Consider the following 19948-nt stretch of genomic DNA (forward strand, 5'->3'; position numbering starts at 1 on the left):
TGAAAAAAAAAAAAAAACAACCAAGAGAACCAAACCGGGGTGTTTCCAGAGGGACAGATCCTCCATGGAGATAGACAAGCGGTCACTGAACCTGCGCCCCAAAAGCCAGGCCGCGTCTGGGGTTAGCCAATCAGGTTTGAAAGGGAGAGAGAAAAGTTTGATTTACAGGTATAATCATCACTGGCACTCAGCAGCATTCTCAACCCGAACAGGACAGGAACAGATCAACCACAGACCTGTCCTCCTCCCCTAAGGGGCCCCTGCACACAGGGAATGGCACTCCCACGAGCCCCACGGGGTGGGGCAGGGCAATAGTGACACTGAAGGGTCACTCGTGTCGGGAGCCCAACTTGAGACGCCAGGGGCTTAGTTTGAAAAGGCGCTGAGCACATGCAGTCCCCCGTGAGCCAGACAGGCTCTTCGTTAATGTTAATCAGCGTGGCTGGCCTGATTCTCACCAGCTGAGAACCTTGGCCATTGATTTTAACAGGAACTGCAGGTGCTCCAAAAACCATGCCCTAGGGATCTCCCGTCGGGCACCCAAAATCTGAGATGTGAAAATTCTGCCCAGGGCCCATACCACGTATGGATCAAATCTGGAGTCTTCACTCCAATTTGTACTCAGGGGTTTCCATTAAGATTTGTGGATACTGCCTGGTTAAATCCTAGCCGCAGTTTCTCAGGAACCCATCTCCTCAGATAAATATCTAGCTGGCGCACCTGTCATGCTTATGACGACGCCAACACTGGTAAGTGGCTCCAAGTCGGACTCAGCCAAGTTAGCTGGAACCCACTGCTCCTCCAACTGCGGCACTGCCCTCTCTTCCTCTGCCCAGCTCGCATGGAGAACTTCCTGCTCTCTTCACTTCTACCCTAGACCGCCACGAAGAACATGGGCAGCCACACGTCTCTCCATCACTGGACTAGTAAGTACTTCTGGAGTTAATGGCTTCCAAATACCTCCAGCAATGGAGGTCGGGCTTATATTGACATGCCAGCACTAGAATGACTCTCACGCTTTCTCTGTTGGTTTAAAAAAACAATATGGCTACACTGTTCCCTTCCGATACATCTCAGCTCTCCACACCTATCTATCTTGCGTATCACAGTGCCCTCACTGGAGCAGTAGCTAAGTGTTAACTCGCCTCAGTGCACATCATCTAGCAGAGGGTACATACACTGCATGGACATGGGAGACACAATCTCTTCATCCAGATCGTCCATATCATCAGTCATGATGAAGTGCGATGGGTTGGGCCGGGAGGTTCCCACCCAGCTGGGATCGATGTTCAGGGCTGTCACTAGTGTGTGGATGCCTGGGTTGTTGACAATCTGGAACCCACACAGCAGCTCGATTTGGTGCCAGCGGTGTAGGCGCTCCCGCAGTGCAGCCGTCACTTCGCTCAGGGCTTGCCTGAAAACAAGATTCGAACAAGGGAAAAGGGAAAACAAATGAGGAACAGTGGAAACAAATTACACAAGATAGAAGATCCCAGTGAGTCTGAAACAGGGAGTCAGAATGTTAAGATGAGATTCCTCTCTGTGTATTTTTCCAGACCTCCTTGCAGAGCTTTACGTAGTAACCACTTCTGAATGGGATTTTTCTGTGTGTTAACCCCCAGACAGGTTCTCAAAGTGACAACAAGAGTCAGTGTCAAAGTATTGTGATACAGCTCTGAGTCACGCAAATCTCAGAGTCTTGGGTTGGGATTTTCAAAGCTGACCAGGAGATTTTAATTCATTTGGATTTTAATGGGCGCTGTCTGGCTAACACCTCTAGCTGGCTTGGAAAATCTCAACCCTGGAAGGCAAGTAAGATGAATGAATCAATTTTAAGATGAATAAGCTAGTGGTGTCTGAAGCTTTACTGTAGTGACAAATGAATGAGCCTTCAGGTTATTTGCTGGATAAGTGTGATGGAGTTCACAGGTAAGTATCTTCTCAAAATCCCAATGAATACTTCCACCATGAAAGGAAGGGATTTACAGGAATATATCTATCAGCCATATGAACAACTTTATCAACCACCAACAGGTTGGCTGAAATGCAGCCCACTTTACGAGGGAACATGGCCACAGCATACAGCAACAGGCTAGAGCAGGAAACCTTGTCCAATGGAAACCTCCGGGGACAATTACCTCAGGGAAGAACATCCCTCTCACTGTGCAAAGAGACATGGGATCTGTAATAGCTGTAAATGGTCGGGACTTCAATTTTCCACCTTAACGGGGTAAAATGTTACTAGTTACCCGTTACATTTCACACATTCACCAAAACCCAACAAATGTGAATTAAATAAGGATCAACTTTTACTGAGGCAAAGAAAAGGCCAACAAATCCATGCTGTGCAACAGAATGTATTTAAAATATGCACTACAGAATGACTTTTCCCTGGGGTTCAGGATCCGTAGAGGTGTGCTGTATGTCTGTGCCTTGCCCCAGTGAGGCTAAGCAAAATGAGACCAGCCTTGCAGACATGCGTGTATTACAGCCTTGCAGACATGCGTGTGCTGGGGAGGGATTTGGGGGAAATGGCAGGAAGGCATGCAGTGGATACTCACTTTGCAGTTAAGATTTTATGATCAACATCGTCTAGGGATGAGCTGTGGGCAACATGAAATGTTCCAAAGAGGGTGTTTCGCTTCTTTTTAATTTTTTCAGCCTGAAATATATTAACAGAAAAACGTCACCGGAACAATCTGCCCTTGTGTTTCCTCCAGGACAATCATATCCTGAACAGGATAAGACAGAAATAGTCCTGTGGCTGTTTGCACACATGCAAGTAGCTTGAACGGTCACTTTCTCTGCGGATGTTATGCCACACAACATGCTGGCTAGGGTGTCAGTCAAGAGCTGAGTAAGGACAAGATTCCAGAGCACCAGCTACAACTGCATAGCTAAGGACTCCTGCCGTGCCACAGGCTCATTACCAGAAAGACCAATGAAAGCTTTATCAACAGGATCCTAACATCCTGAAATGGGGTTTTGCCTCCTCTTCAGAGCCCTGTGTGTATCTGAATCTTAAGTCTCTACGTACAGATCCTTGGTCTTTATGCTCTAATAATGTTTGCTGCAGAGTTGCAAAAGGCAAACCGGGGGCAGGAACGCTGCAGCTGACACCATACAGGGAAATGGCTGAAGTGCTACAGCGTTTGTGGTCAGAATGTGGTAAGACAGACAAATTCATATTTGTCCTGTCACGTCTGACTGCTGTACAATGTCAAGAGAGCCATGCACACTGGCTGCACTAGCTTCCTGCTCTCTGCTTCGCTCAGAAGATTTTAAACAGCTGGGAACAGCGAAGTGACTTGGCCAGTGAAGACAACATACACATTTTATATGTCAAAAACTTCACTGCCCTTATATGTGTGACATTGGGGCCGGATTTGGTCTCACTGGGGCTGTGGAGAGTTCCTTTCACAGACGTTTCACAATGCACGATACTGCACGCAACAGCTAGTTATGCACATTAGCAGGTTTAAACTTATCCGCCAAAGAGCCACTTACTCAGTGAGTGGCAATGTGGCCTAGTGGCCTGAGTATGTGGCGGGAGCCTAGAACTCAGTAGTTCTAAACCAGCTCTGACGTTAGTTCACTGTATAACGCTGGACAAATCGCTTCATCTCTTTGTGACTCAATTTCCCCATCTGTAAAGTGTCTCTGACAACTGCGTTGGGTGCCTTAATTAAGGTTTGTGCAGCACTTTGAAAATGTAAAGCATTACACCAGTACCTGATATCATCATGCATCATGGACCAGTATTAGATAGAATCATGTCATCAAACCTCCATGGAAACATGGATTAATTGCTAAGCATGAATACGAAAAAGTAGCCAAACCACGTAGGGACAAAATCAGAAAGGCTAATGCACAAAATGAATTACACCTGTCAAGCAACATCAAAGGCATAAGAAGAAGTTCTATAAATACATTAGGAGCAAGAAAAAGAGATGAAGAAAAGTATAGGGCCACTACTTAGCAGGGAAGGAGTGCTAATAATGGATGGCATCAAGAAGGTGTTTAATGCCTATTTTGCTTCAGTCTTCGTTAAAAAGGTTAATGGTGACCAGATGCTCAACATAACTAATACCAAAAACAAGTGGGAAGGACACAAGCCAAAACAGAAAATGAACAGACTAAAAAAAATATTTAGGTAAGTTACATGTATTCACTTTGACAGGGTTTGATGAAATTCATTCTAGGGTACTAGCTGAAGAAGTACCTAGCTGAAGCAATCTCTGAATCATTAGCAACTATCTTTGAGAACTCAAGGAGGATGGATGAGGTCTCAGAGGACGGGAGAATGTCAACACAGTACCTGTCTTTATAAAGAGGACCCAGGGGATTATAGACCAGTCAGCCTAACTCTGATATCTGGAAAGATACTGGCACAAATTATTAAACAACCAATTTGGAGCACCTAGAAGTTAATAGGATTATAAGCAATAGCCAACATGGATTTATCAAACCAACCTAATTTCCTTCTTTGACAGGATGAGTGGCCTAGTGGATAGGGGAGAGCTGTAGAAGTGATATATCTTGATTTTAGTAAGGCTTTTCACCCAGGCCCACATAGCATTCTCATAGGCAAACTAGGGAAATGTGGTGCAAGATAATGCACATTGGAAAACATAATCCAACTATACATTCAAAATGATGGGGTCTAAATTAACTGTTAATACTCAAAAAAGAGATCTTGGAGTCATTGTGGAGAGTTCTCTGAAAACATTTGCTCAATGTGCAGCAGCAGTCAAAAAAGCGAACAGAATGTTAGGAACCATTTGCAAAGGGATAGATAATAAGGGAGAAAATATCATGATGTCTCTATATAAATCCACTGAATGCCCATATCTTGAATCCTGTGTGCAGTTCTGGCCACCCCATCTCATACAAGATATATTTGAAATGGAAACAGTACAGAGAAGGGCAATAAAAATGATTTGAGATATGGAACAGGAGAGATTAAAAAGACTGGAACTGTTCACCTTAGAAAAGAGAAAACTAAGGGGTGGGGGATAAGACAGAGGTCTATAAAATCATGAATAGTGTGGAGAAAGTGAATAGGGAAGTGTTATTTAACCTTTCACATAACACAAGACTCAGGGGTCACCAATGGAATTAATAGGCAGTGGGTTTAAAAACCAAACAAAAGGCAGTAGTTCTTCACACAACACACAGTCAACATGTGGAACTCCTTGCCAGAGGATGTTGTGAAGGCCAAAACTATAACTGGGTTCAAAAAAGAATTAGGTAAGTTCATGGAGGATAGTCCATTAATGCTATTAGCCAAGATGGTCAGGGACACAACCCCATGTTCCAGATGTCCCTAAACCTCTGACTGCCAGAAGCTGGGACTGGACTACAGGGGCGGGATTACTCGACAATTGCCCTGTTCTGTTCATTCCCTCTGAAGCATCTGGCAGCGGCCACTGCCAGACTACAGGTGTCATAAATATAAAAGGAAGGGTAAACCCCTTTAAAATCCCTCCTGGCCAGAGGAAAAATCCTCTCATCTGTAAAGGGTTAAGAAGCTAAAGGTAACCTCGCTGGCACCTGACCAAAATGACCAATGAGGAGACAAGATATTTTCAAAAGCTGGGAGGAAGGAGAGAAACAAAGGGTCTGTGTCTGTCTATAGGCTTCTTTTGCCAGGGACAGAACAGGAATGGAGTCTTAGAACTTTTAGTAAGTAATCTAGCTAGGTATGTGTTAGATTATGATTTCTTTAAATGGCTGAGAAAAGAACTGTGCTGAATAGAATGACTATCCCTGTCTGTGTGTCTTTTTTGTAACTTAAGGTTTTGCCTAGAGGGATTCTCTATGTTTTGAATCTAATTACCCTGTAAGGTATCTACCATCCTGATTTTACAGAGATGATTCCTTTACTTCTATTAAAAGTCTTCTTGTAAGAGAACTGAATGCTTTTTCACTGTTCTAAGATCCAAGGGTTTGGGTCTGTGGTCACCTATGCAAATTGGTGAGGATTTTTACCAAACCTTCCCCAGGAAGTGGGGTGCAAGGGTTGGGAGGATTTTGGGGGGAAAGAAGTGTCCAAACTACGTTTCCCAGTAAACCCAGTTAAAGTTTGGTGGTGGCAGTGGAAATCCAGGGGCAAAGGATAAAATTGATTTGTACCCTGGGGAAGTTTTAACCTAAGCTGGTGAAAGTAAGCTTAGGAGGTTTTAATGCAGGTCCCCACATCTGTACCCTAGAGTTCAGAGTGGGGAAGGAACCTTGACAACAGGATAGTGGGCTAGGTGGACCATTGTCTGACCCAGTATGGCCACTCTTATTTTCTTAGATGAAATTACTATAAGGTGGGTGGTTAAATGGCTAAAAGACTGTACTCAAAGAGTAGTAGACAATGGTTTGTTGTCAGACTTGGAGGATGTATCTAGTGGGGACCCACAGGGTTTTGTCCTTGGCCTGGTACTATTCAGTATTTTTATTAATGACTTCACTAATGGACGGGAGAGGATGCTTATAAAATTTGCAGATGACACCAAGCTGGGAAGCATTGCAAGCACTTTGAAGGACAGGATTAGAATTGAAAATGACCTTGACAAATTAGAGAATTGGTCTCAAATTAACAAGATGAAATACAATAATGACAAGTGCAAAGTACTACACTTAGGAAGGAAAAATCAAATGCACAGCTACAAAACGGGGAATAAGTGGCCAGGCGGTTATACGGCTGAAAGGGATCTGAGGGTTATAGTGGATCACAAATTGAACATGAGCCAACGATGTGATGCAGTTTTGAAACAAGCTGATATCATTCTGGGATGTATTAACAAGAGTGTCATATGTAAGACACGGGAGGTAACTGTCTCACTATCTGCAGCATCAGAGAGGTCTCAGCTGGAGTCCTGTTGTCAGTACTGGGCATCATGCTTCAAGAAAGATGTGGACAAACTGGAGAGAGTCAAGAGGAAAATACCAAAAATAATAAGAGGTTTAGAAACCCTGACCTATCAGAAACGGTTAAAAAGCCCTGGCATACTTAGTCTTGAGAAAAGAAGACTGAGGGGGAGACCTGACAACAACCTTCAAATATGTTAAGGGCTATTATACAGAGGCTAGTGATAAATTGTTCTCCATGTCCACTGTGATGGGACAAGAAGTGATGGGCTTCATCTGTAGCAAGGGAGATTTAGGTTAGATATTAGGAATCCTTTCCAACTACAAGGATAGTTAAACTCTGCAACAGGCTTTCAAGGGAAGCAGCAGAATCCCCATTATTGGAGGCTTTAAGAACAGGTTGAACAAACATCTGATAGGGATGGTCTTGGTTTACTTGATTCTGCCTCAACGCTGGGGGGAAGGGTGGGGCAATGAACTAGAATCACTAGATGACCTCTTAAGGACCCCACCAGCCCTACAGTTCTGTGGTTCTATGCACAGAGCAATAGTCACATACTATTGTCAAGATGTTACACGGTATCTCACCCAAACCAGAGCTACGAAGCGCAACACATGGCTCTAGGACTGGGGTCGAGTTCCTGCAAGCAAGGATTTCCTTATGTTGCACTATGGCAGGCAAGCAAGATCAGACAGAAGGTCGTTCGCAGAAAGAAGAGATGGGAGCAGGCAGGAGAGAACAGCACAGAGAGAGAGAGAGACGTTCTAGGTCTATGGAGCTGTAAATATCTATGGATTTCATACCCCAGCCTCAGGGAGGTAAGAATTTAGGACTAAAGAGACTGAAGTTCTCACCCCCTCTTTGGCCACCAGCAGCTGCTTCTCTGCATTCTGTTTCTTGATGTTGTAGTACTGGACCTCCACTTCGTGGGTCAGCTGGAGCCATTTCTGCAAGGCCTCTGGTGCGGCCCAACTGCAGTGGGATTCAAGCTCTTTTTCTGCGTTCTTCAGCGCCATTCGGACCTGTAACGGAAACAGTCACAGCAGCAGCATTACAGGAAGGCGTAGGAGCGGGAGAGGGACCCTTTCATTCCAGTTAGCACTCTCCGAGGTAGTCCCTTCAGCGGATTGTCGGTTGCAGTCCCAACACTTGTAATGGCACCAAAAAGGAAAACAATCTCCAGCAAACCGAGGCTGGCTGTGGCTTGGGGTCAGTAGAAGAGGGAGAATTCCTGTGCACTGAGCCAAAGGGACAACTGTGCTCCTGGGGGGTAGGACAGCACTATTCTCTTCCTTGGGGATCATTCTGCACGGGAGAAGCTGCTGCACGAGCAATTGGAGCAACCTACAGGACTTCCCTCTATTCTGTAGGCTGGATCCCTTTCTGATTCGTTTTGCTCTACCATTATCAGGAACTGGGCTGCGGTTGTCCCTAATCACTTCAGCTACCAGTGCAGTTAAGCAGAATGTTTAGGCAATGCAGATCTGGTCTATCTCTCTAAGTCTGTGAAGACGGAGGGTCTGATTCTGATTTACGCTGGTGTGAGGGAGAAGAGGAGTAACTGGAATAACACTGGACTGGATGAGAGGAGAGTAAAAGTATTCAGAGTGTTGATCTCCGAGCCCTGTAGATCTCTGTGCCCCTCTCTTCTGATCTGCAAGGGATGGAATTGCACCCTCCTTAAAGCAAAGACTTGCTGACAACTCTGAGCAAGCAGCTGCCTCTTTTCAGTGCAGTGACTAAGTCAAACACAAAGGGCTTGTTAAAAGGAGACTTTCACACTGGAGCAAAAAGATAGAAACATTTAGACACAAAGTGCGCTGCTTGGTCAGTATAGTCACATGTTCCACCTGCAATTCCTCTCTCTGCAGCCCAGCCAAGCCTCTTCCCCAGCCTGAACCTGGAGTAGGAGGATCAAAAACCAGGGGGTGGCAAGCACAATGAAGGCACAAAACCCTTGGACAAATGCCTGGTTTTGGTAATCATTCACAAGAATTTACACATATTTAGTGCCTTTCATCAGATCTCAAAGTGCTTTACAACCCTGTGACTTCAACGGGATGACTTTATCGGGGGTTGGAGCAGGTCCTATCTAGGGTTCAGCCCATGTTAGCACCTTGCTAGCAAGAAGCTTGTGTCAACATAGCTTTGGTGAACACCCTTTCTTTTTCCAGGATAGACAGCTGCACACTGGATTGAGAATGTAAATGTTTAAATGAATCTCTCAGTAAACCCAGATCAGATTCCTTTACCGTGTTAACTAACTCAGCTCCATTTAAGTTGCATTTGGCTTGAGCATTATTTCTAGCCAAGGACATTACACTACACTCAGACATTTGAAATTTCATATTCTATCTGTGAGCACATTTACCAGTCCATCTAGAGCAGTGGACTTCACATTTTTTAGGCTATGTATTTCTTTCCAAATAAGTAGTGTACCACGTACCCTATGAGATAGGGTCATAATATACTTTATGATTAGATTGCCATGTCTTACTAAACAAAATGTGTTGTCTGCCATTACAGGATTTTTCTTGCGTCCCCCCTGAAAAGAACTCATGTACTCCTGAACCACTGGTCTAGAGGGACTTATAAAGCAGCCATATTCCAGAGTTAACTACCCACCATTTTACTATTGTCTGCAATTTTAACGTTAAATGTAATATCCCTAAATCGTTCACAGAAATACAGGGACAGCATCATAATCTTCATGATGGACTAAATTCTCCACACCAATCTCAACTTCCACTGATCTGATCTCCTACCATACATGGAGTTCTGTCCTCTCTAATCAATATAGGTTCTGACCGCACACCCAACCCCATGGTATCTGAGTGCCTGGGAGTGCCGAGCACACAGGCAGAGCAGAACCGTGGAGATGAACCACTTGAATCTGAGACCAGAGATTTGCTCAAAATGTTTATGGACAGCAGGGTTCACATGGAAACAAAAAAATCTGTTTTGGGAAACTAAACAGGAAGGTAGTAGTGTAAAATGGCAGTAAGGGGACCAATATATAAGGGGAGAATGGGCTCTGGAAAGACTGAAGCCTGAGCAAGGTTTATAATCTGGGTGGGGTTTGATGCCACTGGAAGGGGTCAGTGTGTACAGACGAGGTTATCTCGCTAAGGCATGGCTAACTTTGCTCTCCACTAGGAGCCTCCAACATGGTCTTTGAAAAACCAGATCTTCTTCTTAGCAGCATCAACTGGTGCAAGAGTAGCTCAGATTTCAGGATTCACAGGGACCCAAAAGTATCTTAGATTTTGACAGGTTGCCTTTGGCTCTTATGGTCAGTGGGAGTGGCTAGTGAATTACATCTGTGGCCTCTAGTCCATTTCAGTGGTGATTGTGTTATATCACACAGTGCACGCTGGGTGGATAAAGCCATTACTCACCCACTCAATGAATCCCACGGGAAGGCCTCTAAGAAACAACAGATTGGTTAAGTCACCACTGGCTTCAGCTTTCATTACAAATTTTAATAGGAGGAGAAGGGGGCAATGGGTGTGACTTGACACACACAATGCACAAACAATACAATCTGTATTTGTGTGACAACACGTGGGTGGCTGTACTGGACTGTAGTGTATTTGTGTGAGATAGCCTGTCAGGAAACGACTGTCTTGGGAAACTGTATGTAAATGCTCAACGCTGGCAGCAAGTGTTTCAGTAGCCTGGAGGTTCTTCGGGAAAGAGGGGGATGGGGTGTTGCAGAAGCAGTTTAGAATTCATTTGAGTGCTGCCTCAAGGTCTCCTAAAATACAGGAAGTGACGTGCCGTACACAGGGGGAGGGGCCAGCCCCCTGGTTGGGTCTCAGCACAGGAGGATCAGAGGTCTGGCTCAAACTCAATACCTTCCCTTTGGGGACGGCAGAGGCCGTGGAGCAAGGGACAGCACATTCAGCTCTGGAAGCGTGTCTTGCGTTACTCTCCAGGGATCCCCTCTGGTGACGGCATAGAGCAGATCGGCTGAGCCTCATGAGAAGGTGCCTTTGAGGGAAAGTATTATATGAGGAAGTGGCAGAGATAGTTGGATCTCTCCTATCCCTAAGGTCAACTGGGAGAACAGTGGCAACAGGGCACACTAAGGAGAGTCTAGCTGTGTTTCCCAGCGGGATGAAGCAATGGCCATACAGTGTGTGGGTGTCCCGCCCCCCGTTTCTGCTTGTACATATGGTATGCAATGCTTGCCTGCTCCAGCTCCTGTTCAGCATACTTCTGTCGGCTCAGCTCGTTCTCTGTCCCCTCTCGCAGCTCCCGCAGCCGGTGTGCCTCTTGCTTGGCGATACTGATCTCGTCTTGGAGCTTCTTCTCCAGGTGCACCTTCTCCACTTCCACGGTGCGGTGTTCCTCCTGGGCCTTCTGCAGCCTAATGCACACAGACACAGGGAACTGCTAGTGCACACAGGGCTGTGTGTACCTGGGCGAAGGCGCCCACTGAACAATTACTGCATGACTAGCTGCACACATGTGAGGACATACAAGACCAACCTCTGCTCTCACCTGCACTGGTGTAAACCCAGAGGAACTCCACTGATAACAGTAGAGTGATGCTGCTGTAAATCCAGAGGGAAAGCACAATTCAGCACAGAGTCTCTGTGGCACTGAAACGTCAACATTAAGAAAACTCAAGGAAAAGTTTTCCATGAAACTAAATGATCAACTTCAGATTTTCAGCCACGTTTATTTTTTAAATACCAGAAGAACACAAGCCACAGTCTGATGAAATTGAGCTGCAAACTCATTTGATTCTTCTGCGTATTCACAGAAACCCAGAAACAGAGGCCTTCGCCATTATGGAAATGGACATAATCTATATCACTCTACTTCAGGGAGGTAAATACTTGAATTTTTAACAAGCCTCGGGACGTGGCTGTGCATGTGTACACATGCAGATGAGATCTGCCCACATATTCCATTTCCCACTGGATCCAAATTTAGACACACCCTCCTCCCAAGAGTGGTTAATTTTCTCCACCATGGGATTAAATCAGTATTGATTTTGCATGGATGCAAGATAAAATTACAGATTATTTACCCTTTGGTCAGGAAAACTGATGCTGGCGCACCCCAGGATTTTCAGGACTCTGATCAATAGCTTTTCAGGTAACTCTCTCAGCCTGCTGTTTCAGGCTTTTTACTGCATTTTCATTTTTTGGAGGGTGCTTCCAAGGCTGTGCTGCTACCTCCCTCAGACACAGCACCTTGGCGCTGCAGCCTCCTGAGTGCACTGAGGAAGAATTAAGCTACGGAGGAAGAAAATGTGAGCTGCAAAGCAGGAGAGGATGTACTAGGACAAATTCTACCCTAGTGTTATTCCACTGAAGTCATCAAAGTGACATCAGGAATGAACCTGACTCACTCCGACTGGCCCGTACAAAGAACAAGGTCACTGGAGTCTCCAGTGTTTGTCACCAAAACCACTTCAAATTCCAAATGTTAGTTATTCTTTAAAATAAATTAAGTGCAATGATCATTTCTAACAGGGAGACTGACTGCCAATGTTAAGACAATGATTCTGCAGCATGTATTCAGTTGAAATGTGTGTGTCTGTGTGTGTGTGGGGGGGGGGGTTCACTTTATCATTCAGGCTACAAAGACTAATGCTGTATAAGTATGTTGCTGAGAAGAAAACACTGGGTACTAGAGGGTTCTTTAATCTAGTAGAGAAAGGCAGAACAAGAACCAATGGCTGGAAGCTGTGCCGGACACACTCAACTTAGCAATAAGCAGGGCTTAATTTGTGCCAGGGCTGAGTCCCGGCACCTCTTGGCTTGGCAGTTCCTAGCCCCGGCACCTCTCGGCTTGGCAGTCCTAGCCCCGGCACCCCTGGGTTTGCCGCATCAGTTATAAAAGCAAAAAAATTGTTTGAGTCCCCAGCACCTAATTAAACACTGGCAACAAGGCACACTTTTTAACAGGGTGATTAACTACTGGAACAAACTACCAAGGGAAGTGGTGAATTCTCCATCTTTTGATGCCTTTCTAGAAGATGCTTCGAACACACATTATTGGGCTCAATGCCAGGGTACCTGGATGAAATTCTATGGTCTGCGATGTGCAGGAGGTCAGACTAGATGATCTAATGGTCCCTTCTGGCCTTAAACTCTGAGCTGTTTTCCTTTTTTCTCTAGAGATCCTGTGCTCTAGTAGATGGTAAATCAATATAGCTGGGCACAATGGTGTGTTTAAATAGTAGAGACCTTGTGACCCAGAGTGCACTGTGAGGACATTTTTGTCCCTTGTCTCTGCAGGTCAGGTTACGGTCCCAACTTAAACAAACCCATCCTTTCTATTTATATTCCACGTTCTGGTCAGTCAGTTTCCTTTTCAGGATTTGTTGGAGTTTTAAGATAACTGTAGTATGGTTTAGGAGTTATGAGGATAATAGCTTTCTGAGGTCAGGCAGGCATAAACTGAGCCAATGAAACCATTACTGGGCTTAAGCATAAAGATTCAAAGACTGGCTACAAAAATAGCTAACAGGCTGCGGAAGACTTTTAAAAACTAAACTGCAAGCTGAATCGTCCCAGCTAAAAGCATTTCCAGTCACCAAATCTCTTCTCATTCAGGGTATCCAACCCCCACACTGGAATAACAGCTCAGTTTCTGATTATTTACCCCCCTTTCCAAACCAAAAGAAGGGAAAAACTGAGATATGTGCAGAACAGCAGCTCTGAGGTACACCAGGAACTAACTGCAATCAAAGGCAAGGACCCTTGCCCAGGCCACTAGAACCCTTGGCCGGCAGGTTTCCTTTAGACATACTGGGAGTAATCAAGACCCTCTGAGGAGGGATGGCAAGGAAAACCTCCAGCCCCAGGAAGAGTGACTGTTTGTGGGAAGCAACTTGTGTGAACAAACCAGACGCCAGGAGGGTTGATTTTTGTTAAAGCTCTAAGAGGGGTAGGGAAGCAGAACCTGCCTGCACGAGACGTTGCTTCTACGCACTGCTACTTTGAGAAACGCTAGTTTCATGAGACCACAAGTGACCATTCAGTTACAAACAAATCAAATGAGTTGAAGCCGATCCTTATCGCAGAATTCTGCTCTATGTGATACACGCACTTAGACTGCTCTCTTTGAGTCCTTGTACAAAAATAAAGGACTACATCTGTCTTCTGTTTACTTCACAGCCCAGATTAAAAAAATGGGAAGAATGTTAAAGACGCACTTCGAAACATTACTATGAACAAACGAAACCCGTGTTTTGGGAGCAGGGGCTAGAGGGGAGCAGTCCACTGCTCCACTTAAGAGTGCAAACCCCAGAGAACACTGCAAACACAACCCTCCTCATGGTGTAGAGATGGCAGTTCAAAACAAAATTTGGATGGGCTGGACTTTCTTCAGCCATTTTGTTGGCTGTGCTGCTGGACAAGGGTTTATTTTCAATTTACGGTTCTGCTGAGAAACAAATATTTTCATTCCTAATTTTAAAAGAATCCTATTGAGACGTTCCAAGTTTAGAGATAAACCCACGCACTCTGCCCTCCATGGATCATTGCTCCATCACTTCCATACTAGGCTTGTTAATCCTCCACAGACATTAGAATGCTGTCTGTTTAAAGGGGAAATGTCCCGGTGGTGTGTGTGGCATTGGGGGAAAGGGAAAGGGATTAATCCTTAATATTTCTCTCGAATGCACTAGTCAGAGTTCTTCTTTTCCCCCTTTTTATTATTCATGTTTCATGCAAACAACATTTCCTCTGTTGCTCACCAAAGACAAAAATAACTTTTCCCTGCATGTTCTCAGTCAGTGCGACTGGATTCACATATGCCAGTTTTACACTAGTGGCTCTCCACTGAGTTCAGTGGAGTTATTCTGAATTTACACTGATGCAAATGCAAGCAATTTGGCAGACTTCCTGGGAACAGTTGCCATTAAGGGATATCCTGTAAATGTTCTAGATTAGAACAGATTTGACTTCCTGTATCAACCTTTCCTGCTCTAGATATCTCAAAGGCCCTCACAAAGTTCTAAGTGAGGCAACGAAGTAGCCATTTGATAGACCGTGGAAAGGGCATTATGTACATTTGTCTTTTTTCCACAGGACAGAAGCGACGTTGTCTGTACAAAGTGCAAGCTGGTCTCCATATTGGAAGAGAAGGTTCAAGATCTGGAGCAACAGGTTTCGACCCTGCGTTGTATAAGAGAAACTGAAGATTTCCTGGACAGACGTCAAGATATGCTTCTACGGGCACAAGGTTCTGAAGATTCAGAGCAGGCTGCACATCGGGGACAGGAGGACGGTGAAGAAAATTGGCATCATGTGACCTCCAGAAGAAAAAAGGGGAACATCCATGTACCAGCAACGTAGATACAGGTAAGTAACCGTTTTCATGTTGTCTCCACAGGTACTAATGCGGAGAGTGGACCAGATGATACGTCTGAGGGAAGGGAGCAGAAGGAGACTCCGCCAATTGGAAGGCAAGAGATGCACTGTCCTAGGGTTGGGGGTTCCACGACCACCGCTCCCAAGAGAAGGAGGTGGGTGGTGGTGGTCGGGGACTCTCTCCTCAGGGGGATTGAGTCATCTATCTGCCGCCCTGACCAGGAAAACCGAGAAGTCTCCTGCTTGCCAGGAGCTAAGACTCGCGATGTGACGGAGAGACTGCCGAGACTCATCAAGCCCTCGGATCGCTATCCCTTTCTGCTTCTCCACGTGGGCACCAATGATACTGCCAAGAATGACCTTGAGCGGATCACTCCAGACTACGTGGCTCTGGGAAGAAGGATAAAGGAGTTTGAGGCGCAAGTGGTGTTCTCGTCCATCCTCCCCGTGGAAGGAAAAGGCCTGGGTACAGACCGTCGAATCGTGGAAGTCAACGAATGGCTACGCAGGTGGTGTCGGAGAGAAGGTTTTGGATTCTTTGAGCATGGGATGGTGTTCCAAGAAGGAGGAGTGCTAGGCAGAGACGGGCTCCACCTAACGAAGAGAGGGAAGAGCATCTTCGCAAGCAGGCTGGCTAACCTAGTGAGGAGGGCTTTAAACTAGGTTCACCGGGGGAAGGAGACCAAAGCCCTGAGGTAAGTGGGGAAGTGGGATACCGGGAGGAAGCACGAGCAGGAGCGCGTGAGAGGGGAGGGCTCCTGCCTCATACTGAGAAAGAGGGACGATCAGCGATTTATTTCAACTGCCTATACACAAATGCATGAAGCCTGGGAAACAAGCAGGGAGAACTGGAAGTCCTGGCAAAGTCAAGGAATTATGATGTGATTGGAATAACAGAAACTTGGTGGGATAACTCACATGACTGGAGTACTGTCATGGACAGATATAAGCTGTTCAGGAAGGACAGGCAGGGCAGAAAAGGTGGGGGAGTTGCACTGTATGTAAGAGAGCAGTATGACTGCTCAGAGCTCAAGTATGAAACTGCAGAAAAACCTGAGAGTCTCTGGATTAATTATAGAAGTGTGAGCAACAAGGGTGATGTTGTGGTGGTAGTCTACTATAGACCACCGGACCAAGGGGATGAGGTGCACGAGGCTTTCTTCCGGCAACTCGCAGAAGTTACTAGATCGCACGCCCGGGTTCTCATGGGAGACTTCGATCACCCTGATATCTGCTGGGAGAGCACCACAGCGGTGCACAGACAATCTAGGAAGTTTTTGGAAAATGTAGGGGACAATTTCCTGGTGCAAGTGCTGGAGGAACCAACTGGGGCAGAGCTCTTCTTGACCTGCTGCTCACAAATCGGGAAGAATTAGTAGGGGAAGCAAAAGTGAATGGGATCTTGGGAGGCAGTGACCATGAGATGGTCAAGTTCAGGATCCTGACACAAGGAAGAAAGGAGAGCAGCAGAATACGGACCCTGGACTTCAGAAAAGCGGACTTTGACTCCCTCTGGGAACTGATGGGCAAGATCCCCTGGGAGAATAACATGAGGGAGAAAGGAGTCCAGGAGAGCTGACTGTATTTTAAAGAATCCTTATTGAGATTACAGGGACAAACCATTCCGATGTGTAGAAAGAATAGTGAATATGGCAGGCGACCAGCTTGGCTTAACAGTGAAATCCTTGCTGATCTTAAATACAAAAACGAAGCTTAAAAGAAGTGGGAAATTGGACAAAGGACCAGGGATGAGTATAAAAATATTGCTCGGGCATGCAGAAGTAAAATCAGGAAGGCCAAATCACACCTGGAGTTGCAGCTAGCAAGAGATGTTAAGAGTAACAAGAAGGGTTTCTTCAGGTATGTTAGCAACAAGAAGAAAGTCAAGGAAAGTGTGGGCCCCTTACTGAATGAGGGAGGCAACCTAGTGACAGAGGATGTGGAAAAAGCTAACGTACTCAATGCTTTTTTTGCCTCTGTCTTCACAAACAAGGTCAGCTCCCAGACTACTGCACTGAGCAGCAATGCATGAGGAGGAGATGACCAGCTCTCTGTGGAGAAAGAAGTGGTTCAGGACTATTTAGAAAAGCTGGACGTTCACAAGTCCATGGGGCCGGATGCGTTGCATCCGAGAGTGCTAAAGGAGTTGGCGGATGTGATTGCAGAGCCATTGGCCATTATCTTTCAAAAGTCATGGCTATCAGGGGAAGTCCCGGACGACTGGAAAAAAGCTAATGTAGTGCCTATCTTTAAAAAAGGGAAGGAGGATGATCCTGGGAACTACAGGCCAGTCAGCCTCACCTCAGTCCCTGGAAAAATCATGGAGCAGGTCCTCAAGGAATCAATTCCGAAGCACTTAGAGGAGAGGAAGTGATCAGGAACAGTCAGCATGGATTCACCAAGGGCAAGTCATGCCTGACTAATCTAATTGACTTCTATGATGAAATAACTGGTTCTGTGGATGGAGGGAAAGCAGTGAACGTGTTGTTCCTTGACTTTAGCAAAGCTTTTGACACTGTCTCCCACAGTATTCTTGCCAGCAAGTTGAAGAAGTATGGGCTGGATGAATGGACTATAAGGTGGATAGAAAGCTGGCTAGATTGTCGGGCTCAACGGGTAGTGATCAATGGCTCCATGTCTAATTGGCAGCCGGTATCAAGTGGAGTGCCCCAAGGGTCGGTCCTGGGGCCGGTTTTGTTCAATATCTTCATAAATGATCTGGAGGATGGTGTGGATTGCACCCTCAGCAAGTTTGCAGATGACACTAAACTGGTAGGAGTGGTAGATACGCTGGAGGGTAGGGACAGGACACACAGAGGGACCTAGACAAATTGGAGGATTGGGCCAAAAGAAATTTGATGAGGTTCAACAAGGACAAGTGCAGAGTCCTGCACTTAGGACGGAAGAATCCCATGCATCGCTACAGACTAGGGACCGAGTGGCTAGGAAGTAGTTCTGCAGAAAAGGACCTAGGGGTTACAGCGGACGAGAAGCTGGATATGAGTCAACAGTGTGCCCTTGTTGCCAAGAAGGCCAATGGCATTTTGGGATGTATAAGTAGGGGCACAGCGAGCAGATCGAGGGACGTGATCGTTCTTCTCTATTCGACACTGGTGAGGCCTCATCTGGAGTACTGTGTCCAGTTTTGATCCCCACACTACAAGAAGGATGTGGAAAAATTGGAAAGAGTCCAGCGGAGGGCAACAAAAATGATTAGGGGACTGGAACACATGAGTTATGAGGAGAGGCTGAGGGAACTGGGGATGTTTAGTCTACGGAAGAGAAGAATGCGGGGGGATTTCATAGCTGCTTTCAACTACCTGGAAGGGGGTTCCAAAGAGGATGGCTCTAGACTGTTCTCAGTGGTAGCAGATGACAGAACAAGGAGTAATGGTGTCAAGTTGCAGTGGGGGAGATTTAGGTTGGATATTATGAAAAACTTTTTCACTAGGAGCGTGGTGAAACACTGGAATGCGTTACCTAGGAAGGTGGTGGAATCTCCTTCCTTAGAAGTTTTTAAGGTCAGGATTGACAAAGCCCTGGCTGGGATGATTAAATTGGGGATCCGCCCTGCTTTGAGCAGGGAGTTGGACTAGATGACCTCCTGAAGTCCCTTCCAACCCTGATATTCTATGATTCTACTCAGCACCTGGGACAGACACCTGTTTCAGTGTGACTCACATCGTTTGTCTGGAACCCAGATTAGTCACAATTTTTCGAAGAGAACCATGGAATGACTTCCATTTGGACCACTGAAAGATGACTTGTACATAGCATTCTCTATCACCACAGCATCTGAGCACCTTGCAGACTAATAAACGTATCCTCTCAGCATCATGTGAGGTAGGGGAGTATTATTCCCTTTTTACAGAAGGGGAATCAGTCTACCCTGGGCAAGTTGGTTTGCACAAGGTCACCAGGGAGTCTGTGGCTGAGCCAGGAAATGATCACTCACCTCCTTCCTTCCAGGTCAGTGCTCTGTCCACAGACAATCCTTCCCACTTTAATGCTCTGCAGACCTGTCATGAGGAGGTCTCTCTGAAGCTTTTAGCTCTGCCTGGCATATGCGGTTTCAGGTTTCTTCGTGTTTGGCTTTAGGTAACATTAGCGAACGTTCACTGGCCCATCTACTTGTTTATGTTGTCCTATCTTCAGTGACAGATCCCAAGGTCATGTCTTACACAGCACGTTTGCAGCAATGTTAGTATTTAGGCCCAATTTCTACAGGGCAAATTCCCTTAAAACCCCAGCATAAACTCAGAAGTTGCCTCCAGGTCCTACCTAAAAGCATACACTTAGAGGTACAGAGTAAAATTCTGATGCTCTACAGTAATTATCTCAATGGGCAGTCAGACTTCAAATAGGAAATCCTATTGGTTTCTCACTTTAGCAAATCCTTTTTCTTCGTGGAATTGCCAATCTGGCAATGGTAAAATTATACACAACCCTGAAATGATTTGTTGCTCAGAACTGGCTGCCTCGAAGACATACAGTCAATGTAGTTTTTCCTCTCTGCATGTCAGGAACAAAGCAGATCATATGTGTGTGTCACCAAGAAGGGAAGGTGGTGAGTTTGGCACCATCATCTTGACACACATCTTTCCTTTCAGGTGAATGCCAACTACTGTCATCACACAGAGCTACTTGACAGAAGAAAGTTCTCACAAACACAACACTCATGAGCAGGGCTATTCTCTGCCAGCTGTTCTGACAGGATAGGTAAGGAACCAGGCTCCAGTACTGTGTGTGT

General features: G+C 45.8%; 1 protein-coding gene across 6 annotated transcripts in view; it reads right to left on the bottom strand.

Moving 5' to 3' along the window:
* Positions 1-19948, bottom strand: part of STIM1 (stromal interaction molecule 1) — a 202932-nt gene that overhangs the window by 13467 nt on the left and 169517 nt on the right. For 4 of the 6 annotated variants that reach the window (XM_084614955.1, XM_084614956.1, XM_084614959.1 and 1 more), the window contains 5 exons: positions 11057-11234; positions 7717-7884; positions 2562-2662; positions 1179-1414; positions 36-116 (listed from right to left, as the gene is read on the bottom strand). In XM_084614955.1, coding sequence (XP_084471081.1) covers positions 36-116; positions 1179-1414; positions 2562-2662; positions 7717-7884; positions 11057-11234 — 764 coding nt within the window. The remainder of the gene's footprint in view (positions 1-35; positions 117-1178; positions 1415-2561; positions 2663-7716; positions 7885-11056; positions 11235-19948) is intronic. The other 2 variants (XM_084614958.1, XM_084614957.1) reach the window with 1 other exon arrangement.

The sequence above is a fragment of the Lepidochelys olivacea genome, assembly GCF_965140295.1.
Source record: "Lepidochelys olivacea isolate rLepOli2 genome assembly, chromosome: 1".
Lineage (NCBI taxonomy): Eukaryota > Metazoa > Chordata > Testudines > Cheloniidae > Lepidochelys > Lepidochelys olivacea.